The sequence below is a fragment of the Entelurus aequoreus genome, linkage group LG19 (assembly GCF_033978785.1).
Source record: "Entelurus aequoreus isolate RoL-2023_Sb linkage group LG19, RoL_Eaeq_v1.1, whole genome shotgun sequence".
In the NCBI taxonomy this organism is placed as follows: Eukaryota; Metazoa; Chordata; class Actinopteri; order Syngnathiformes; family Syngnathidae; genus Entelurus; species Entelurus aequoreus.
In genome coordinates this window covers 37,942,787-37,968,174 of record NC_084749.1, presented here as the reverse complement: position 1 = coordinate 37,968,174, position 25,388 = coordinate 37,942,787, and the positions used below count along the sequence as shown (strand labels likewise).

The following is a 25,388-nucleotide window of genomic DNA, read 5'->3' as shown; positions in this document are numbered from 1 at the left end:
AGCCAATCACCTTCTCCGCAGCACGTACGATGCGCTGCAGTCTATTCTTATCCTGGACTGTGGCGCCAGGGAACCACACTGTGATGGTGGAGGTCAGGATGGACTCTTTGATGGCTGAGTAAAACTGCACCAGCATCTCGGTCGGCACCTTAAGTTTCCTCAGCTGCCGCAGGAAGTACATCCTCTGCTGGGCCTTCTTGATGAGGGAGCTGATGGTCAGCTCCCACTTGAGGTCCTGGGTGATGGTGGTGCCCAAGAAACGGAAGGAGTCCACAATGGGGACGGAGGTGGGAGAGTCAATCAGGGTGAGGGGGATGGTGGGGCTGTGACTTTCCTGAAGTCCATGATCATCTCCACTGTTTTCTGGGCGTTCAGCTCCAGGTTGTTGAGGCTGCACCAGGACGTCAGCCGGTCCACCTCTCTCCTGTAGGCGGACTCATCGCCATTCGAGATGAGCCCGATGAGGGTGGTGTCACCCGCAAACTTGAGCAGTTTTACGGATTGGTGACTGGAGGTGCAGCAGTTTGTATACAGGGAGAAGAGCCAGGGGGAGAGTACACAGCCCTGAGGAGTACCAGTGTTTGTGGTTCGACTGTCCGAGACAATCTTCCCCAGCCTTACGTGCTGTCTTCGGTCTGTCAGGAAGTCATTAATCCAACTGCAGAGGGAGTCGGGCACGCTGAGCTGGTAGAGCTTGTCTCGTAGCAGTCCAGGGAGGATGGTGTTGAAGGCAGAGCTGAAGTCCACAAACAGGATCCTAGCGTAGGTTCCTGGGGAGTCCAGATGCTCCAGGATGAAGTGGAGGGCCAGGTTCACTGCATCATCCACAGACCTGTTGGCTCTGTAGGCGAACTGCAGTGGCTCCAGGAGGGGGGCGGTGATGTCCTTGAGGTGGGGCAGGACCAAGCGCTCAAAGGACTTCATGACCACAGACGTCAGCGCGACCGGCCTGTAGTCATTTAGTCCTGTGATCCGTGCTTTCTTGGGGACAGGGACAATGGTAGAGGTCTTAAAGCAGGACGGCACGCGGCATAGCTCCAGAGAGGTGTTAAAAATGTCAGTGAAGACAGGAGCCAGCTGGTCCGCACAGTGTCTGAGAGTGGAGGGGGAGACATCATCCGGCCCGGGGGCCTTCCGCGTATTCAGCTTCAAGAACTGCCGGCGTACATCCTCTTCTTTAATGGAGAGGGTCTTTACAGTCTTATTGTGTTTTTGGAGTCCTGTGATGTCATTGGAGTCCTTTGAGTCCTTTATCTCCTTTAATGATGTGCTGGCATTGGTGGGGAGGGTAATGGTGGGGGGAGCATGGCTTTGATGAGCTGAAGGCCGTTCATGACGACAGTAATGTGTGTTGAGGCCCTGAGCGAGAGTCCGGTCATTCAGGGCCTGGGGGGTTTTGGGCTTATAGTTCGTAAGGGCCCTTAGACCTCTCCAAACTGTCGCAGAATCATTGGAGCGGAACTGTTCCTGTAGACGGTTAGAGTACACAGATTTAGCTTTCTCCACTTCCCTGGTGAAGTGGTACTTCGCTTCTCTGTATGTACTTCGGTCCCCGCTTCTCCACGCAGCCTCCTTCTTCTTGCACAGCTGTCGGAGCTTGGGTGTGAACCAGGGCTTGTCGTTGTTATAACAAACCCTGGTGCGCGTTGGAATGATGCACGCCTCATTGAACTGTATGTATGAGGTCACAGTGTCCGTATACTCGTCCAGATTGTTCGTGGCTGCTCCAATTGCCTCCCAGTCTGTCGTTTCCCAACAAGCACGCAACTCGTCCACAGACTCGGCGGTGAAACACTTAATGTTCCTCATAACAGGTTTAGCCAGTTTCAGTCTCTGTCTGTATGAAGGGATTAAGTGCACCATCACGTGATCTGATACTCCAAGAGCAGCGCGCGGGACTGCATGAAAAGCCTTGCTCAATGTAGTGTAGCAGTGATCCAGCGTGTTCTCCTCTCTGGTTGGGCATTTAATAAACTGTCTATACTTTGGTAATTCCTGGCTCAAATTTCCCTTGTTAAAGTCACCAAGCACGATAACAAGAGAGTCAGGAAAAGACCGTTCCACATGTAAGATCTGTCCTGCGAGCGCGCGCTGAGCGTCACGCACGTCCGCGCCGAGCGGAATGTAAACAGCCACGAGAATGAATGAAACAATCTCACACGGTGAGTAAAAGGGCTTACAGTGGATGAATAAATATTCCAGAGAAGAAGAACAGTGTTTAAAAATCGCTGTCACGTCTGTGCACCAGCTATTGTTGATAAAGAAGCATAGTCCCCCGCCTCTTTTTTTGCCAGAGAGCGCCGCGTCTCGGTCCGCGCGGAGGAGATGAAAGCCCTCCAGTTGAAGCGCGCTGTCCGGGACACTTGTGCTCAGCCAAGTCTCCGTGAAACACAACACACATGATGAGGAGAAGTCCTTGTTCCTTCTCATCAGCAACGCTAGCTCGTCCATCTGCTAGGGGTGTAACGGTACGTGTTTTGTATTGAACCGTTTCGGTACGGGGCTTTCGGTTCGGCATGGGGGTGTACCGAACGAGTTTCTAAGCTAAAGCTAACTTTAGCTGCTAAAGTCTTAACAAGCTGCTTCGCTCCTCTGCCTCTGTCTCAGCACGCAGCATTGTCCCACCCACACAACCATCTGATTGGTACACACGCAGCATTGTCCCACCCACACAACCATCTGATTGGTACACACAAAGCATTATCAGCCAATCAGCAGTGTGTATTCAGAGCGCATGTAGTCAGCGCTTCAGCTTGGAGCAGATAGGTGTTTAGCAGGTGAGCATCAGGCAGCGGACTCTCCCCAAATGATAATAAACACCTCCCAGTCAACTACTAGTAACATCACTATGAGCCCGTTGACCTTCTAGAAATATAAACTGCAGCTCAGCTCACTCGCAGTCCTGGCTTGAGGTGAAGGCTAATTACCTCTCAGTTCCAGCCACATCGACCCCTTCTGAGCGCCTATTTTCAGCTGCTGGGAATATTGTAAACAAGAAAAGAACCAGAGCATGTACACATGCTAACCTTTCTTCATTACAACTGTTAGTCACTCACTGGAATGAGTAGAATTGGTTATTGTGTACTGTGTTGGACTGGATGTTTATTTTGCACATTTTAAAAGCAATACTTAATGTTTACAGTGCTCCAGAATATTTAGATTGGCACTTTTTTGTATTGGATGTTTATCTTTATTTTTGCACATTTTAGCAAATAAGCAATACTTTCACTTTTGTTGAAATGTTTACACTGTTGTTACAGAATATTTCGTTTTGCACTTTTTTGTATTGGATGTTTATCTTTATTTTTGCACATTTTAAAGCAAAATAAGCAATACTTTTACTTTTGAAATGCTTATACTATTGCAGAATATTAAGATTTGCACTGGATGTTGACTTTTATATTTGCACATTAAAAAGCAAATAAGCTACTTTTAATTTTGTTAAATGTTAAAAGTTTTAAATGTTTACATTGTTACAGAATATTTAGTCATGTTGTTGTCAATGTTGACTGAGTGGCCATACTTCTTTTTTTTTGTAAATAAAAGCCATGCCTTTTGAAAAAACGGGCCTACATTTATTTTTTCATCTTCATTTTGAATAAAAAAATAATCGGTAAAAGGAAAAATAATCTATAGATTAATCGAAAAATAATCTATAGATTAAGCGATTAATCGAAAAAAAAATAATCTATAGATTAATCGATAGAAAAATAATCGTTAGCTGCAGCCTTAGAGTGAACACCAGAAAGGGAGGGAGACGTACACGTTTGTACATTGCAAGCAAGCAAAAAGTGGCAGACAGTGTAGCTAGAGGCCATGATTCCAACCAGATTGATCAAGATGAGGCACTTTTGTTGACAAGGGCTGCCTTGGTTTTACACAAGTATTGTTTACAACCAGGACACACATTTGATGGCACCTTACTTTCCAACTGTCTTACATACGGTATCTGTTCCTGAACCTTTAAGAGTATTCAATGACATTGTCCTTCAAGGACCAGGTCTGCTCAAAGCCATGCACCAACAATGAGGATCCAGCACACTAACCTGGATGTGCACACTTGGTGCAGCTTTTGTCAAGTAATTGGGTAACAAAAAACACAACAACCCCACAACCCCAAAAAAAAATAAAAAATTAAAAATTAAAAAAAGGGAGAGAAGAAGACAGCCTCCACGTGGCCTTCTCCGCAAGTAGCCAAAAAGTAGTTGCCCTGTAAGTGAAACCAATGTCTTCAAAATGTCACAACCACAGCCGACATTTCATATAAACATTAGAAAGGAATCATGCATGTTGCACCAGGTTTTACTCATAACAATGCCCAAGTTACGTCCAATGTCTTCAGAATAGCAAAACGCTACTTGGAAATATCACTTGGAAATATGCAAATTAGGGGTCTAGACACACCCAAAAATAAAAATGAGCATTCCAACACATTTCTAATTGTCAAAACACATGAAATAGACACCAAGTTTACATTTGTAGCTCATCTGTTTCAAATGTTAGAGACAAAAGCTATTACAAGTGGAGGCCATATTTGATTGGCCACTGTGGTGACCCCACAGTGGCCTAGCTAAATTATTTAAGTATGCCCTGAGCTACACCTGTGCCAAATTTGGCGCTTTTAGACAAAAGTGAACGAAAATATCCCTAAGGGCCTCCACTAATTGAATATAAGTTAAAAAGAATTTGCAAATCATTGTATTCGGTTTTCATTTACGAATTACACAACGTGCCAACTTCACTGATTTTTGGTTTTGTACAATTGTTTAAAGTGATGAAAGTGCTGACAAAAATACAGGCTGCTAAGAAGAAACTCCTGGCTGCATATTCATCTAATCGCAGAGTTAATAGGGTTTTGCCTTGTCAGTTGAAAACATTATGGAACCTTCAGCACCACTTCTTGAAAGATTTAGGTAAATGTCTGAATATATTATATTTAAACCCGTGTAAATGAGCGAAAATTCAAAATAAATACACGTGTGGAGCTAATTCTTTTTTTTTTTTTTTTTTTAATAATTAAAGATGTATGCTGAATGATCATTCCACCCTGGAAAAGGAACTGTTCAAATGATTCACGAAAGGCCCAAACTTGATGATACTCATGATAATTGCGTGTAAACAAACTTCTGACATAAATGGAATGTCCCTTCTTTTTGTCCTCCAAGTTGGGAGGAACTGGACATTTAGATTTTTTGCTGATCGAGTTTTAAATAAACGGTGCATATTAGGGCGTGGTGCACAGTCATAGCCAAAAGTGGCCGGGAATTACTTAAATTTTATATCTAAAAAACTTGGAACAAAAAATGCTATTTTTTTTTTGTATATTAGGTGACTACCTCTTGAAGCTCATCGAGAGAATGCCAAGAGTGTGCAAAAAAGTAATCAGAGCAAAGGGTGGCTATTTTGAACAAACTACAATATAAAACATGTTTTCAGTTATTTCACCTTTTTTTGTTAAGTACATAACTCCACATGTGTTCATTCCTAGTTTTGATGCCTTCAGTGACAATCTACAATGTAAATAGTCACGGAAATAAAGAAAATGCATTGAATGAGAAGCTGTGTCCAACCTTTTGGGCTCTCCTATATATATATATATATATATATATATATATATATATATATATATATATATATATATATATATATATATATATACAGTCAAGATCAACAATATACTTACACTTGTAAAAAAACATAATGTCATGGCTGTCTTGAGTTTCCAATACTTTCTACAACTTTTATTGATGGATTGATTGGAGCACATGTTGGTCACAAAAAACCTTCATGAAGTTTGGTTCTTTTATGAATTTATTATGGGTCTACTGAAAATGTGACCAAATCTGCTGGGTCAAAAGTATACATACAGCAATGTTAATATTTGGTTACATGTCCCTTGGCAAGTTTCACTGCAATAAGGCGCTTTTGGTAGCCACCCACAAGCTTCTGGCTGAATGTTTTACCACTCCTCTTGACAAAATTAGTGCAGTTCAACAAAATGTGTTGGTTTTCTGACATGGACTTGTTTCTTCAGCATTGTCCACAGGTTTGAGTCAGGACTTTGGGAAGGCCATTCTAAAACCTTAATTCTAGCCTGATTTAGCCATTCCTTTAATACTACCACCGTAATGCTTGACGGTAGGAATGGTGTTCCTGGCATCAAAGGCCTCACCTTTTCACCTTTATATATATATTCTATTGTCAGAATGTCATCCAGGATCATGTTTAAACATTTTACTTGAATGCATGTCATTTGCACAAAACTTGGTAACAGTTTTACCTAAAGTTCATTCAGGCTGTATTTGGTAGTGAAATTTACCAGAAAGCACACCAGTCGGGCTCTCCTCACACAATTTTGTACTTACATATGCATTTATCTAATCCCCAAAAAATATAGCGGTCAAGGTAAAACAGCTTGTGAGGTCAAAATAAATACTATAATAAATACAAAATAAAATACTGAGACAGCAGAGTTAAACACCGGATTTAGGGTCTCTCCCAAAACTCTTGGCCACGGCTGTGCAAGATTTGGAAGGCCCCTATCAAGACCTGTGATGTATGACACCAATTGATTTGTTGAATTGAGGGATCAAGGTCAAATGCCAACAAGAATAAATCAGCCTAGCAGCAACCTACGTACTGTATGTACACAAAGTTTGGGAATTAAAAGGTTGACAATCAAGTATTCAACTGAAGCATTTTATTTGTGTGTTTGGTTCACAAACCTTTTAAGTCTTTCTACATGGAGCCGCAGAGCCTGGGGACCGGATGGCAATGTATAAACCGTGTTATGCTGAGACTGAACAAGAGCTTCTGTCGCAAGCTCCTCACAGGATACCCAACACAATGGAACCCAAAACTTCACGTCTCGCTGTGACGAGTTTCCTGGAGGGAACGCGCTCTCTCTGATGCATTTCCGAGCAAACTTACTCGCAATTAGTGTCAATAGTGCACAGTGCAATAGGTCAGAGTATTTACGGACTGTACTGTAGGTGTGTAGTGATTGTGTTCCCACTCACCTACTCTCAGGACAAAGTCATTGTAAGACTGGTAGTTGATGACGTCCAGGACATCAAACATCTCAATGGCAAAATCTGACACTGTGCAGACGTGTGATGTGATGGACTTTTTTGCCTGGAAAACATCAAATGAATACTGCTGTTGACATACAATGAACAAACAGGACCATAGTGCGCACTGGATTATAAGGCGCATTGCCGATGAATGGTCTATTTTTTATCTTTTTTCATACGAAAAGTGCACCGGATTATAGGGCGCATTAAAGGAGTCATATTATTGTAATTTTTTTCTCAATGTAAAACACTTCCTTGTGGTCTACATAACATGTAAAGGTGGTTCTTTGGTCAAAATGTTGCATAGATTATGTTTTACAGATCATCTTCAAGCCGCTTTCTGACAGTCGCTTCCGGATGTGCCGTTTTGTGGGCGGTCTTATTGACGTGGCTCACCTTCGGCAGCGTCTTTTCTCCATCATCTTTGTTGTAGCGGTGTAGCGTGCAAGGACGGGAGTGGAAGGAGTGTCAAAAGATGGAGCTAACTGTTTTAATGACATTCAGACTTTACTTCAATCAATAACGGAGTAGCATCTCCTCATCCGGAAACAACCACACCGGAAATGTGTCCCGTGAAAAACCATCCGACCGAAACTCTAATAACTAATGTTCCTTGGGTGAATAATGTAAACTCACTACACCGGTATGTTTTAGCGCTTTCATGGCGAGTTTACTGACAGGTATAAGTTAGAACTTTACACTACTTTATATGGGATGAATGTCCCATAACAAGAAGATAGAGAAAAAGAAGAAGCTTATCGACCACGCAATTTTTTAGGATTTATGCAGATCCCAAATACACATCAGCAGGTACCAGAAGGTAAGAACAGTTGCTTTTGCATAATATTGCGAAACAAAACGCCAGATAATACGTCTTACCTTATACACACACCATAATAATACTGGTATGTTTAATGCGCCGACAATCCTTCAAGCGGTGTGGCTTCATAGCTTACCAAAGTCGTACTAAAACATTTTGACAGATCTTTGAGCGCCGTGTGTAATGTTCTAAATTTTCAATGGAATATTTAAAATGTTGGCGTTGTTTACTTGAGAGCCATCATAGTGCAGCATACACGTGTCTCTTATGTTTGACTGCCATCTACTGGTCACACTTATCATTACACTATGTACCAAATAAAATAGCTTCGAGGTGGGTAAGCCCAACCAAACGTATTCTTTAAATTAGGCTCACAGGGTTTTAAGGCTCACTGTTGAGTTTTGAGAAAAAAAAGGATTTTAAGTGCGCCTTATAGTCCGGAAATACGGTAAATATGTTTGTGTACACCAAGCTTGACCCTGGCTCTGTGCTGCCCCGTCCGTTAATATCCACCGGCTGCGTCTGTGATACACACTGACCTGATTTGACCCATTGAAAAGACGACAGCTTTGCCTTGCTTTTGCCACGGACTACTTTATGTTTGTATTTGTAGCAAGCAACAACACCTCTGGCTGGCTATGCTTCTTCTCATCGCCGATTGTATTGTACCATATGTCCCGACAAGAAATCTGCGTTCAAAGAACTCCGGCTTATTAGTGATTCCCAGAATCTCCCAGTCTGCGGGCTATAGAGCGTTTTCTATTCGGGCTCCAGTACTCTGGAATGCCCTCCCGGTAACAGTTAGAGATGCTACCTCAGTAGAAGCATTTAAGTCCCATCTTAAAACTCATTTGTATAATCTAGCCTTTAAATAGACCCCCCCTTTTTTAGACCAGTTGATCTGCCGTTTCTTTTCTTCTCTCCTCTTCTCCCCTGTCCCTTGCGAGGGGGAGTTGCATAGGTCCGGTGGCCATGGATGAAGTGCTGGCTGTCCAGAGTCGGGACCCCGGGTGGACCACTAGCCTGTGCATCGGTTGGGGACATCTCTGCGCTGCTGACCCGTCTCCGCTCGGGATGGTTTCCTGTTGGCCCCGCTGTGGACTGGACTCCCGCTGATGTGTTGGATCCACTGTGGACTGGACTTTCACAATGTTATGTCAGACCCACTCGACATCCGTTGCTTTCGGTCTCCCCTAGAGGGGGGGGGGGGGGGTTACCCACATATGCGGTCCTCTCCAAGGTTTCTCATAGTCATTCACCGACGTCCCACTGGGGTGAGTTTTTCCTTGCCCGTATGTGGGCTCTGTACCGAGGATGTCGTTGTGGCTTGTACAGCCCTTTGAGACACTTGTGATTTAGGGCTATATAAATAAACATTGATTGATTGATTGGTTCTCCAGCTCCTATTAACCGCTCTCCACCCAAGTCAGAGTTCACACAAGCCCCCAAAATAGCCGTCACAGGCTATGCCTGTAACACGAGTCTTTGATTTTGGACCTCCAGAATAAGCATCTCTTCATGCATTGTGGGCTTTTTTTTTCTTTTTCTAAGACGGCGCCGCTTTAGTGGCTGCTGTTGGCAGGAGCTCTGTGCTCTTGTGTCATCCTTTTGTGTTTCCCTCTTGTTTTCATGTGTTATTATATAAATATATATATATTTGCCTTTTGGTTCTGGACCCTTTGGGACTGTGTGACAAGGGGTGGCACTTCTGCGGTGCTTTTTTGTGAACTTCTGGATCTGCCTCCCGGGAGCCTTTTGGCCATGGAGACCAGCTGCTGGGTCTCTGCCACACCAGAGTCCGTTTGGAGAGACTGGAGGAGATGTGGATGAAGAGACGGGGCTGCGGAGCTAGGACTGAGCGCCGGGACGGACAGGCTTCACAGTGTCTTGGCTGAATGAGCAGGTATCGGACACCTCGGTCTCCTAAGACGCATCCTCGCTCATCCATGCAGACTGGACACTGGCCGAGAGTTGGTGGGCGGCTGAGAGTGGAGTCGGCTCTCTTGGTTGCTTTGTTGGGTCCGCTCCTGTCTCTGGCCATGCTCCCTCCACCCCAGCAGACGATGGCGTGGAACACCGCAGAGGCCGCCACAGTGTATATGTTTCTTTTACTTTTTATTCATAGTTGTATGTAGAAGTGGCTGGTTGCATCAGCTCTGCTCTTTTAATGTCCTTTGTGTTCTTTGATGTTTCCCTCTTACACACATGTAAGAGGGATGTGTGCTATGGCTATGAGTTTTTTTTTCCCTTGGCTTCAGTCTAGACGCCCTCTCCAGGGGCCCAGGCTTAGACCAATTTTTTTTTCTCACCCCCCCCCATTGTTTACCTATATCTCACCTTTTTTGAAAGGGATGCCTGAAATTGGCAGACCCGTCAGCGATCCTGTTCTGTCTCCCCGGAATGTTTGTCTGATCTTGAATGGGATTGTGCTGAAAATTCTTAACTTCCCCTCGGGGATTAATAAAGTATTTCTGATTCTGATTCTGATTCTGATTAATGTGGTGAAAGAATGTCTCAAACCCTTTAACCTGTCGACTTCAGGTATGACGTTTGCAAAGTGTGAAATATGACCCGCCTGGAACACAGAGTATTTTATTTTGAAAACAAACCAGATTGTGTTTCTTTGCTGAAGTGATCCGCCAATCTATGGCATTTAGCAGAAATAGAAACTCTGCGTATTTGTGAGGAGCGCTCCGGCAGTCACTCTGGAGCCATGACAGATCACACCCGCAGGGGGTGGAAAAGTGCCCTGTGATTTGAACGGAGGTCCGGGGTGAGACACACACAATTTGCATAATTGCCACATATTCTTAATCTTTAATTAAATTTGTCCGGGTACATTAGCCACACAGTAAAATAGGACTGAACTTTTTAACTTTGGATTGACACTTCACTCAACCCAATGGCAAATGGGCACAATAGCCAATTAACTTATGTGCATAAACAGTGCGTAGCTCATAGTAATTACATAAAATCTTAATAATAATTGATGCAAACACTGATATGCTTGGACTGTGCATCAATGTAGCAATTTTAGTTTAGTTCTTTATTTGAGAAAGCATCATGTCAAAATGGTCTTCAGGGACAAGATACAGGGTCAGGAACCCTCGGGTTGCATCAAGTTAGGGAAGACACTGCCCTTGGGTTAGCAAGGGTCTTCAAAAGGAACAGTGTTGAAACACTTGTTCCTAAATTTTGAAAAGAAAAAAGTGTTCATTTTAGTATTATTATCAAAATGTATATTTGGACTATGCAATACCTCAAGCTATGGCCTGATAGTGTTTTCCAGTTGATACTTCCAATATAACTATTTTGAAGGCACTTGTTTCTGAGAAGAAATGGAGGCAAGGGCATTTTTTCTTCAGAGTGTTCAAAATCCCAATTGTCCGTGTCAGTAGCACTTAGACCCATTCAGACTGTTGGGAGAAACTGTCAGAGGGTTTTGTTAAGAGGGCCTAAAGCCAGTGATTGTTCATGTGAGCGTTGCCATTCCCTATCACTGTTTTTCTTTCTTTGCAATTATATCCGTCTTCTTTTAAACCATGGACTGTCCATCCATCCATTCATCCATCCACTCATTCAACTATGGATGAATGGATGGATACAACTTGAACAGAAGGGACATACTTTTATATATACCAGTGTATATATAGAAGGGTTGTACAGTATACCGGTGTTAGTATAGTACCACGATAAAAATGAATCATATTTGTCGTTATTGACATTGCCGGTTTTACGAGCTGAGGAGCATGTTCGTCAGCGCACAATCACGGAGTACTTACAAGCAGACACAGTGTGTAGATAGAAAAGGGAGAACAGACACATTTTGGCTTGAAAACTAAAGATAAAGGTGAAGTTATAACACTGAAACGCCCTCAGGAAGAGGTGCTTTAAGACATGGCTAGCGAGCCAGCGGCAAAATTCCACCCGCAGTCTGCAGTGTTTTAGCTACTTCTAAATCACTAATCCTCGCCTCCATGGTGACAAATAAACTACGTTTCTTACAAGTAATCTCCCTGCAGGACGAGGAATAGCTAAACATGCTTCACTACACACCGTAGCTCACCGGCGTCAAAATGTAAACAAACGCCATTGGTAGATCTACACCTAACATCCACTGTAATGCTACCAAGTACAGGAGCGTATCTAGTCGATACTACTATGATTACATCAATATTTTTTAGTATCACAAAATCTTCTTTCGTTTAAAAAAAATGTATATAATGTTTATAAACTCAGGAAATACGTCCCTGGACACATGAGGACTTTGAATATGACCAATGTATGATCCTGTAACTACTTGGTATCGGATTGAAACCCAAATTTGTGGTATCATCCAAAACTAATGTAAAGCATCCAAACAACAGAAGAATAAGTGATTATTACATTTAACAGAAGTGTAGATAGAACATGTTGAAAGAGAAGGTAAGCAGATATTAACAGTAAATGAACAAGTAGATTAATAATTCATTTTCTACCGCTTGTCCTTAATAATTTTGACAAAATAATAGAATGGAAACTGACACAATATGTTACTGCATACGTCGGCAGACGAAATTAGGAGCCTTTGTTTGCTTACTTACTACTAAAAAACAAGTTGTTGTGTATGTTCACTATTTTATTTAAGGACAAACTTGCAATAATAAACATATGTTTAATGTACTGTAAGATATTTTGTTAAAAAAAAAAGCCAATAATGCTATTTTTTGTGGTCCCCTTTATTTAGAAAAGTACCGAAATACATTTTGGTACCGGCACCAAAATATTGGTATCGGGACAACACTAATATATAGTATACCAGACCTCAACTGTTGTACAGCAAAGTATGTTCTGGCAAACATTGGCATACAGTCCCTCCAAACTGCATATATAGCAATGTATGGCAATGATTGTTTTTGACTTTTTTAAGCATTTCAACCAAAATAATTACAGCATTTTGAGAAGTTAAGCAATGTTTTAGTCAATGCAGAGTATAATACTAATGCTATAGAGGCCACTAATTCCAGACAGCAGTTTTGTGGATTAAACTGTCCCACCAAAGTGCCTTTTGAGCAATTTTTACGAGCACATACAGATTTTTATACAGTACAATGTTCATGTTTGTCCGTACCTTCGAGCCAGTTGTTGGTACGAGCCCTACTGCCGCCATGTATGTACTACCAATAGTCTTAATTTTCTCAATATCCCTGTAGCACTCTTTGTCCATCAGCTAGAAAGAAAGACATAATGGGGTAAAGCACAAAGAAAACAAAATACTTTTGCATATTAAAACCATGTTGTCGAACGCTGAAGCTGTTATATGTTCTAGTGTCTATTGGCAGTTTAAATACATTTTTTTTGGATCAAATAAAGTGCATTGTTCCGTCAGGCCCATATTCAAACTTTGTTTCAAATTGGTCTTTTTTAATGAAAGGACACTTTTAAAATGAATGATGACAATGTGTATCTCCTTAAACATCAGGGGCATACACAAGTTATAGTTAAGTGCCGCCAGGACAAACAAGTCCGTAGGGAGTTAAGAATGTATAAAAAAACATCACACATTTGTCCCATTTATTAACAAACAGTAAAAATTGTCCTATTTTTTTTTTCGAAATGAAACCCTGAAATTGGAAACATACACATTGCATCAACATTAGTTTTATTAGTCATCTTATGTATGTCCAGGCCTGATTTTTAACCGAGGATCCCAATTCTCTATTTTAGACAGGAATTGATTAAGATTTGAATTGAGCAAAAAAAAAGTAGACAAAAGATTAATACAAAAATGTTTTACACAATCTTAACTTCCTAAGAACTTCTTATCCTGGCGGTACTTAACTGTGCTAAAATTATTTCTCAGAGTATCCTTCCATCCATCAAACTTTCTACCGCTTGTCCCTCTCGGGGTTGCGGAGGTGGCTGGAGCCTACCCAGCTGCATTCGAGTATCAATGATACATGACACAGTTTTCAATAAAAATATTAAAATCGAACATGAAAAAAATTATACCATTCGTCGTAGCAAAACCAACGTTAGGGTCAAAAATAGATAATAGATAATAATACCTGTTAAGACGAAAAGCTTACAAGTAGTTAATCAATATTTAAGATGTACAGTCAAGATCAAAAGTTTACATACACTTGTAAAGAACATAATGTCATGGCTGTCTTGAGTTTCCAACAATTTCTACAACTCTTATTTTTTGTGATAGAGTGATTGGAGCACATACTGGTTGGTCACAAAAAACCTTCATGAAGTTTGGTTCTTTTATGCATTTATTATGGGTCTACTGAAAATGTGACCAAATCTGCTGGGTCAAAAGTATACATACAGCAATGTCAATATTTGGTTACATGTCCCTTGGCAAGTTTCACTGCAATAAGGCGCTTTTGGTAGCCATCCACAAGCTTCTGGTTGAATTTTTGACCACTCCTCTTGACAAAATTGATGCAGTTCAGCTAAATTTGTTGGTTTTCTGACATGGACTTGTTTCTTCAGCAATGGAACCGATACCTTAAATGGGACAATGAAAAAGGAGGATTACCTCCAAATTCTTCAGGACAACCTAAAATCATCAGCCCGGAGGTTGGGTCTTGGGCGCAGTTGGGTGCTCCAACAGGACAATGACCCCAAACACACGTCAAAAGTGGTAAAGGAATGGCTAAACCAGGCTAGAATTTAGGTTTTAGAATGGCCTTCCCAAAGTCCTGACTTAAACGTGTGGACAATGCTAAAGAAAACCAACACATTTAGCTGAACTGCACCAATTTTGTCAAGAGGAGTTGTCAAAAATTCAACCAGAAGCTTGCCAGAAGCTTGTGGATGGCTACCAAAAGCGCCTTATTGCAGTGCAACTTGCCAAGGGACATGTAACCAAATATTAACATTGCTGTATGTATACTTTTGACCCAGCAGATTTGGTCACATTTTCAGTAAACCGATAATAAATTCATAAAAGAACCAAACTTCATGAAAGTTTTTTGTGACCAACAAGTATGTGCTCCAATCACTCTGTCACAAAAAAATAAGAGTTGCAGAAATTATTGGAAACTCAAGACAGCCATGGCATTATGTTCTTTACAAGTGTATGTACACTTTTGATCGGGAATGTATGTGCACAACTCTAAATGTGATCAAAGGCATTACCTGCATTATCCTTTCCATCCTTTGTAACTGAGCTACTGTGTGGAACAATTGCCCTTGTGGATCAATAACGTTTGTCTAAGCCTAAGTCTAAATCCCGATAATAACCAATTAAACAAGGCTTTTACCTCATCAAAGTCAGCTATGATCTCATTGAGCAGCCGGAGACACTCGACTCCCATGTTGTTTCCATCCAACTCAATGTAGAAGTCATTGAAGTTAGCGATTGAAGCAAACAGTACTCCAACCTGAGCGTAGGACTGGTAGTACAAGTCCTGGTGGGGACAGAGATTCAGAGAATGTTGTTTGCGTTGGTTTCATGGCTTGACATCCAAAAATGGTCTAAAAGCATGGCAACACAATGGCAAAACACAATTCAAAGTTTATTCAAATGTATTATTACATTTTATTTGAAGGAAAAATGTATGAAGTAGTTTTTTTAAGTGAAAAGTGACACTGTAAAACGTGATACTGTACTGATATATACTCTAAGGCAGGGGTCGGCAACCAAAAATGTTGAAAGAGCCACACTGGACCAAAAATACAAAAAAGCAAATCTGTCTGGAGCCCCAAAAAAATGAAAAGCCGTATATAAGTCTTATAATGAAGGCAACACTAGGCGTAAGTGTCTATATTAGCTATAATAGCCTACTATCACAATGACTTTAAAAGTCTTATATAAGTGTTATAATGAAGGCAGCATATGATATAAGTGTCTATATTAGCTATAATAGCCTACTACCAAAATGACTATGTGTCGCAGGCTGAAGCAAATCTTCGTTGACACAAATGTTGAAATGTAATATTTATTCGACACATTTTTACAACATTAGAAACCATTAGTAAATCACAGGCTACTCAGAAGGTGAGATAACTCTTGGAAATGACTGGGTTTTAAAGGCCAAAGGTATAGATTGTGTCCAAGTTCAAGGAAACAGGTTATTTTAATGGATTTAGTCCAATCTTTGGCAAGCTAGGTAATGTTTGCTGTGGTCTGGAACAACATGGCACACAAACAACTATCTGAAATGCAGCCAATATTACATACAGATAATGTGTCATGAGACATGCAAAACTCAATTATATACAAAGAGGATAAAAGTAAATGATATTGAATGAGCTCAAATATACCCACAAATGAGGCATAATGATGCAATATGTACATACAGCTAGCCTAAATAGCATGTTAGCATTGATTAGCTTGCAGTCATGCACTGACCAAATATGCCTGATTAGCACTCCAACAAGTCAATTACATCAACAAAGCTCACCTTTGTGCATTCACGCACAGCATAAAACGTTTGGTGGACAAAATGAGACAAATAAGTAGTGGAAGATTTTACATGTAAACAAACTGTTGTGTCACAGTGGTGAGTTCAAGAACCACCAAAATTAGTAGGACAAAACGATGTCCACACACAAACATATTAAACAGTGGGCTTTCTAACAATTGGGAAGGTTTGTGTCATGTTTGTCCTCAAACGAAAAAACTTACTGAAACAAAAAAATGTATTTCCCCCCATCTTTTTCCATTTTCAATCCTTTTGTAAAAATGCTCCAGGGAGCCACTTGGGCGGCACTACTGGTTCAAGGTAAAGACAATAGACCGTTTATTAGGAACAGCTGCACAAACCGACGAGATCATATGCTGTATGATAAAGGCACCTCAGTGTTGACGTACATTTCTTTAAGTTATGCATTATTACATGAGATATTATTGCTCACTTTTGTTTTGAAAACAGGACATAAACCCACGCAAACTGCAACTACAATAAGATATTATCAAATGTGTCTGAGAGTGACAGTTTTTACCTTCATAGGATGGGCCATCTATTGCAAATGTCTTCCATGCTTAAATTGCATTTTAATAGTAAACTTAAATTATATAGTTTTTCAAATGTTCTGAAAATTATATTTTTTTACATTATAAAAATGCAGGAGGAGAATCATGCATAATTTAAAGAAATGTTTATTGTTTTAGAGCACGGGTGTCAAACTCATTTTAGATCGGGGGCCACATTGAGAAAAATCTACTCCCAAGACAACTTCAGATTGTTTTCTTTGTTTAAAAATAGAACAAGCACATTATGAAAATGTACAAATCAATCAATTAATCAATCAATGTTTATTTATATAGCCCTAAATCACAAAAGTCTCAAAGGGCTGCACAAGCCACAACTACATCCTCGGCACAGAGCCCACACAAGGGACGTCGATGTGAATGACAATGAGAAACCTTGGGGAGGATCGCATATGTGGATAACCCCCCCTCTAACTACAGTCCCTAGTGGATCCAACATAACAGTGAGAGTCCAGTCCATAGTGGGGCCAGCAGGAGACCATCCCGAGCGGAGACATGTCAGTAGCGCAGAGACGTCCCCAACCGATGCACAGGCGAGCGGTCCACCCCGGGTCTCAACTCTGGACAGCCAGCACCTCATCCATGGTCACCGGAACCGGAATAACCCAGCGAGGGGGCAGAGGAGAAAAGAAAACGGCAGATCGACTGGTCTAAAAAGGGGGTCTATTTAAAGACTAGAGTATACAAATGAGTTTTAAGATGGGACTTAAATGCTTCTACTGAGGTAGCATCTCTAACTTTTACCGGGAGGGCATTCCAGAGTACTGGAGCCCGAACAGAAAACACTCTGTAGCCCGCAGACTTTTTTCGGGCTCTTGGAATCACTAATAAGCCAGAGTTCTTTGAACGCAGATTTCTTGCAGGGACATATGGTACAATACAATCAGCAAGACAGGATGGAGCTAGACCGTGTAATATTTTATACGTAAGTAGTAAAACCTTAAAGTCACATCTTAGGTGCACAGGAAGCCAGTGCAGGTGAGCCAGTATAGGCGTAATATGATCAAACTTTCTTGTTCTTGTCAAAAGTCTAGCAGCCGCATTTTGTACCAACTGTAATCTTTTACTGCTAGACATAGGGAGACCCGAAAATAACATGTTACAGTAAAAATCCTAATATATATTTTTTTTTTACACTTACATGTTGCGGTTAAACGTATTCTACCTTTATTTATTGTTATTTATACTTTCTGAATAAAGGATGTGATAATGTTCATCATTGGTGTTAATTTTCAATCCATCAAAGAATATCAAAATCAAATTACAGGACGTTATTTATGTAGTTTGCTCATTTTCCTCGACTTTTGCACTATCATAATGTGTTTTTTTTTTTTTTACATATATAACATAATCTACAAAGATACAAAGAATTGCTATTGCGACATCTAGTGGACACATTTAGAACAGCAGTTTCTTTCATTCAAAAATTTCGGCTAATTTTTATACTTACCAAACTCATCCCGCGGGCCGGATAAAACCTGTTTGCGGGCCTGATCCGGCCCGCGGGCTGTACGTTTGACACCCCTGTTTTAGAGTCTGATCTACTAAAGGTTTGCGTGTACTAGAACACATGCAAACTTGATAGCGCACGTAACTCTGATCTATTGTACTAATAAGCTTGTGCGATGAGGAGTGCATCTTTTCAATGAGCAAAATAGCGAGTACAATCCATTTAGTGTGTTTGCCTTCATGTATATGCAGAATATAAGCCACATTTTTAAGACGGCCACGAAACCGGGAGGAGAAAATGCACATATAATTAGAGATGTCTGGATAATATCGGCAGGCCGATGTTATCGGCCGATGAATGCTTTAAAATGTAATATCGGAAAATTATCGGTATCGGTTTCAACCTCCCGATTTTCCCGGGAGACTCCCGAATTTCAGTGCCCCTCCAGAGAATCTCCCGGGACAACCATTCTCCCGAATTTCTCCCGATTTCCACCCGGACAACATTATTGGGGGCGTGCCTTAAAGGCACTGCCTTTAGCGTCCTCTACAACCTGTCGTCACGTCTGCCTTTCCTCCATACAAACAGCCCAGTCACATAATATATGCGGCTTTTACCCACACACAAGTGAATGCAAGTCATACTTGATCAACAGCCATACAGGTCACACTGAGGGTGGCCGTATAAACAACTTTAACACTGTTACAAATATGCGCCACACTGTGAAGCCACACCAAACAAGAATGACAAACACATTTCGGGAGAACATCCGCACCGTAACACAACAGAACAAATACCCAGAACCCCTTGCAGCACTAACTCTTCCGGGACGCTACAATATACACCCCCCGCTACCACCAAACCCCGCCTCCCCCAACCCCGCCCACCTCAAATCCCCCCCCCCCATCTCCCGAATTCGGAGGTCTCAAGGTTGGAAAGTATGCTCTAGTATACTCTGGACTGAAGCTGTGTGCCTTCATTGTTTTTGTAGCTGTTGTTTTGAAAAATAAAATAAAGTCATATGAGAGACTTAAAACTAGAGATGTCCGATAATATCGGACTGCCGATATTATCGGCCGATAAATGCTTTAAAATGTAATATCGGAAATTATCGTTATCAGTTTCAAAATTATCGGTATCGTAAAATCTATGACTTTTTAAAACGCCGCTGTGTACACGGACATAGGGAGAAGTACAGAGCGCCAATAAACCTTAAAGGCACTGCGTTTACACATAATATCTACGGCTTTTTACACACACAAGTGAATGCAAGCATACTTGGTCAACAGCCATACAGGTCACACTGAGGGTGTGCGTATAAACAACTTTAAAACTGTTACAAATATGCGCCACACTGTGAACCCACACCAAACAAGAATGACAAACACATTTCGGGAGAACATCCGCACCGTAACACAACATAAACACAACAGAACAAATACCCAGAACCCCTTGCAGCACTAACTCCTCCGGGACGCTACAATATACACACCCCGCCGCCCCCTACCCCGCCCCCCACCACCTCAACCCCGCCCACCTCAACCTCCTCATGCTCTCTCAGGGAGAGCATGTCCCAAATTCCAAGCTGCTGTTTTGAGGCTTGTTAAAAATAAATAATAAATATGGCAGTGCCATGTTGGCATTTTATTCCATAACTTGAGTTGATTTATTTTGGAAAACCTTGTTACATTGTTTAATGCATCCAGCGGGGCATCACAACAAAATTAGGCATAATAATGTTTTAATTCCACGACTGTATATATCGGTATCGCTTGATATCTGAATCGGTAATTAAGAGTTGGACAATATCGAAATATCGGATATCGGCAAAAAATCCATTATCGGACATCTCTTCTTAAAACAAATAAACAGAATAGCTGATAAAAGCAAACACAAGCGAATACGAGTACAAGTAACCAAAAAAGTCTAGCTCAGATTGTTTTTTTAAATGTGTTTTAAATTCTGATTCAACAGATTTGAATTTGCATGGGGAGAGAGTTCCATATTTTGGGGCCTCCAACTGCAAATGTTTTGTATCATCTCTTTTTTTTTTCTTGTCCTGGGACAATGCAGGAGGGACTGGTCACATGAGTGAAATGCTCTCACATGAGAGTACAAAGACAGCAATTGTAATAAATATGGGGGAGTTAGGATTGAGTTAGGGTTCGGGGTTACACACAGAGACTTTGAGTCCCTGCTGAATTCCAGTGTGCTGCAAACCTTTTGTTTGTGTTGATTGTTGTCAACTATTTTCCGACTGCTGATCCTGTCTGAACATGCCTGTGGATGCTTACCATGTTCCTGGGGTTCGACATAAGGAAGTGTTGAGCCACGTGTGCTGGGAGCAGGTTGAACAGGATCCTCTTGTTGTCCAGTTTTACTTTCTCCATGTCATCTCTCTCCTCTTCCGCCTGGGCAGAATCACACACACACACACACACACACACACACACACACACACACACACACACACACACACACACACACTGGTTATCATTTGGAATGCGGACCAAGTTTTTGATCATCACTTGTGGCGATCACCCTTTCTACAGGTTGTGGAGGCATACAAAAAAAAAAAGGTAAAATGGCTACTGCCCAGTTAGCTCATACACATCTTTAAATCTCTGGATTGATGAAGTAATGCGTTGATCATTCTTACAGGGGACCCTGGGGGAAAAGGAGTTAATATGGTTCATGGGGACCAAATTTCAATAATTTTGCATAATTCACACAAATTTGTACGTGACTACTGAGGACCATTTAAAAAAAAAAAAAAAAAAGTTCAAATGAAATATGACATGATCCTCAGAATACAGCACAACAGCTGTCCTCTTATAGGAAGTTTCACCACTTAAATGTTAAAGCCAGTCCTGCATCTTCTGTGACATTACTGAAAACTGCTATTTAGCAGTAATGAAGTTAGTCTGCAACTCCAACTACCACATATAGAAGGATGGACAATTCTTAATGTGAATCATACTTTAAGGTAATAATGTTTTATAATCTTGCTGTATGAAAATGTCATCCGAAGGAACACTAAATGGATCTGACTATCATTTAAAAAGGTTTACCTTTAGGGGATCTGTTTTTTTGTCCCCATGCCGTCAGAGGTCCCCTAAAGGTGACTGTGTAAACAGAGCGATGTCCCCATTAAGTAAGCATTGCCAGAACACACACACACACACGCACACACACATTCTTGTATTTGTTACATTCCTGAGACCTTCGGAAAATGCCTACCTTTTTAGGACCACCCTTTCTAGATATATAAAGATTTGTATTTACAACATTATTAATATATACATACTATGCAAATATAAAAAAGGTTTTTATATTCTATATTATATTTTATATTATACAGTCTTTTAGTTATTTTATTTTTTAAATGTTTGGTTTCTAATTGTTTTTTAATCTTCATTATTTACTTCAAGTTATTACAGTATGTCTCTATATACATATTTTTTTTAAATTTGTGTTTATTAAGTTTGGCCAAAGGGGGCACATTTCAATTTCTTACACACACTTGTTATTACATATGTTGACCAGAGAGGGAGCACTTTTAAAACTGACACACAGTCAATTAGAAAAATCCCTCCTTTTTGGGACCACTCAAATTTTGATATATTTCACCACCAGGGGTGCAAATGAGACATTCTCTATCAGATGCAATGGTTTTCCGTATTGGGACCACGATTTTGGTCCTAACTTGTTCACCGGTCCTCATATTGAAGGTACTTTTCCTTGTTGATGTCTCAAGAAGGGTAGAAAACACACACACACACACACACACACACACATGTACGCACACACACGCACGCAGACACATATTCTCGTATAAAATGACCACCCTAATTTTGATAGATTTCACCACTAGGTGTGCAAATGAGATGCAATGATTTTCCGTATTGGGACCATGATTCTGGTCCTAACTTGTTCACTGGTCCTCATATGGAAGGTATTTTTTTTATTGGGGACTGCGTGGCGAAGTTGGTAGAGTGGCCGGGCCAGCAGTCGGAGGGTTGCTGGTTACTGGGGTTCAATCCCCACCTTCTACCATCCTAGTCACGTCCGTTGTGTCCTTGGGCAAGACACTTCACCCTTGCTCCTGATGGCTGCTGGTTAGCGCCTTGCATGGCAGCTCCCGCCATCAGTGTGTGAATGTGTGTGTGAATGGGTGAATGTGGAAATACTGTCAAAGCGCTTTGAGTACCTTGAAGGTAGAAAAGCGCTATACAAGTATAACCCATTTATCATTTATTGTTGATGTCTCAAGAATGGTATGAATACAAGAAAACACACACACATACACACACACATATTCTTGTATTTGTTACCTTCTTGAGACCTCTAAAAAATGCCTACCTCTATAGGACCACCCTTTCTAGATATATAAATATGTGTATATACAACATTAATAATATATACATACTAAGCAAATATAAAAAAGGTAAGCTTTTAGAATTTTTTTTTTGTAATTGGTTTTTAATATTCATTATTTACTTCAAGTTAATGCAATATGTCTCTATATACATACTTTTTTTTAATTAATTTTGGCCAAAGGGGGCACATTTCAATTTCTTACACACACTTGTTATTTCATATGTTGACCAGAGGGGAAGCACTTTTAAAACCGACACACAGTCAATATGAAAAATCCCTCCTTTTTTGGACAACCCTAATTTTTGATAGATTTCACCACCAGGTTGCAAATGAGACATTCTGTATTAGATGCAATGGTTTTCCATATTGGGACCATGATTCCGGTCCTCATATGGAATGTACTTCTCCATAAGAGTGTGCTCCTGTACTTGGTATCATTACAGTGGATGTCAGGTGTAGATCCACCAATGGCGTTGTTTACATTCAGGAATGGCGTCATTCGCGGTGACGCCGGTGAGCTACGGAGTGTAGTGAAGCATGTTTAGCTATTCCTCGTCCTGCAGGGATGATACTTGTAAAAAACATACTTTATTTGTCGCCATGGAGGCAAGGATTAGTGATTTGGAAGTAGCTAAAACACTGCTGACTGCGGCTGGACTTTTTTAGCCGCTAGCCAGCTAGCCATGTCTTAAAGCACCTCTTCCTGATGGCGTTTCAGTGTTATAACTTCACCTTTATCGTACATTTTTAAGCCAAAATGCGTCCATTCTCCCTTTTCTGTCTACACACTGTGTCTGCTTGTAAGTACTCCTTGTGTGTGCGCTGACGAACATGCTCCTCTGCTCGTAAACCAGCAATGACATGACGTGACGACGTCATGGGGGATGTGGGACCTGTACTTTTCCGAGGTGGTATAGTACCGAATATGATTAATTAGTATCGCGGTACTATACCAATACCGGTATACCGTACAACCCTAGTGTGTGTGTGTGTGTGTGTGTGAGTGTGAGAGAGAGAGAGAGATAGAATGAGTGAAATATGCAGAAACTTTGAGGCTGGATTCAGCTGACTTGATGGTAAACTAGTTTGAGAGGAATGTTTTTTTATTACTCATAGGACTACTGTAACTTTCAATTTTGCAAATATTCACTTTTGCGTGTGAAGTCCTACTAAGGGTTAAGTTCAGTTTAAGAATTAGGTTGTGATGGTTGATTAAATGTGGATGAAGGATACTTTATTTTACTTTTATTTTTTAGTTTCCCCCCCAGAGAAATTGTCACGTTATTGTGAAAAAGAGTGACCAGCTTAGTCTTCATGTGTACAGGTGTGAAGGTAGAGGCCTGACAAAGTGCAATCCTCTTCTCCGGGCAATAGGTACTGATTTACTAAAGGTTGGCGTCTACTAAAACACGTGCAAACCTGACAGCACACGCAAAGCTGATCTACTAAACGTGTGCAAAGTGGATGGCGTCTCTTAAGTGAGCGGAAAAGTGCGTGCAATCCATGTTTTTTCCTTGTCTTCAATAATATACAAAATTAGAGATGTACGATAATACCGGACTGCCGATATAATCGGCCGATCAATGCTGTAAAATGTAATTTCGGAAATTATCGGTTTCAAAATTATCGGTGTCGCTTTCAAAAAGTAAAATGTATGACTTTTTAAAACGCCGCTGTGTACACGGACGTAGGGAGAAGTACAGAGCGTCAATAAAACCTTAAAGGCACTGCCTTTGCGTGCCGGCCCAATCACTTAATATCTACGGCTTTTCACACACACAAGTGAATGCAATTCATACTTGGTCAACAGCCATACAGGTCACACTGAGGGTGACCGTATAAACAACTTTAACACTGTTACAAATATGCGCCAAACTGTGAACCCACACCAAACACGAATGACAAACACATTTCGGGAGAACATCCGCACCGTAACACAACATAAACACAACAGAACAAATACCCAGAACCCCTTGCAGCACTAACTCTTCCGAGACGGTACAATATACCCCCCGCTGCCCCCTACCCCTCCCCCCACCTCAACCCCGCCCTCTCAGGGAGAGCATGTCCCAAATTCCAGGCTGCTGTTTTGAGGCATGTTAAAAAAAAATTATGCACTTTGTGACTTCAATAATAAATATGGCAGTGCCATGTTGGCATTTTTTTCCATAACTTGAGTTGATTTATTTTGGAAAACCTTGTTACATTGTTTAATGCATCCAGCGGGGCATCACAACAAAATTAAGCATATAATAATGTGTTAATTCCACGACTGTACATATCATATCGGTTGATATCGGAATCGGTAATTAAGAGTTGGACAATATCGGAATATCGGATATCGGCAAATAAGCCATTATCGGACATCTCTATACAAAATATATGTTGATCATCAAAACGCCCACCATACTGGGAGGAGAAGGTGCAAATATAATTATTTAGCAAGTGCAATGTGATTTGTCAACACTCATCACGCTTTTGTGAGCTATATTTTGCGTTTAATTTAGCAACTGCACAAACCGACAGTTCCACACACGGCCGCAGGATCAGTGCTGGTCTGCACAGGTAGACGGAGGACAGACGAGAATCCTCCGTCATATGTGTGTGTGTGTGTGTGTCGACATTTTTGCATGGTCCAAAATAAATATTTGTGGACATATTGTCTATTCAGCAACATCA

At 41.0% G+C, this 25,388-nt stretch overlaps 1 protein-coding gene across 1 annotated transcript in view; it reads right to left on the bottom strand.

Annotated features, from left to right (window-relative positions):
* adcy1a (adenylate cyclase 1a) overlaps positions 1-25,388 on the bottom strand; it is a 272,153-nt gene that overhangs the window by 23,249 nt on the left and 223,516 nt on the right. The window contains exons 15-18 of the mRNA XM_062028481.1: positions 20,624-20,740; positions 15,147-15,293; positions 13,004-13,102; positions 7,020-7,134 (exon numbers count right to left, since the gene is read on the bottom strand). Of these exons, the coding sequence (XP_061884465.1) occupies positions 7,020-7,134; positions 13,004-13,102; positions 15,147-15,293; positions 20,624-20,740 (478 nt within the window). The remainder of the gene's footprint in view (positions 1-7,019; positions 7,135-13,003; positions 13,103-15,146; positions 15,294-20,623; positions 20,741-25,388) is intronic.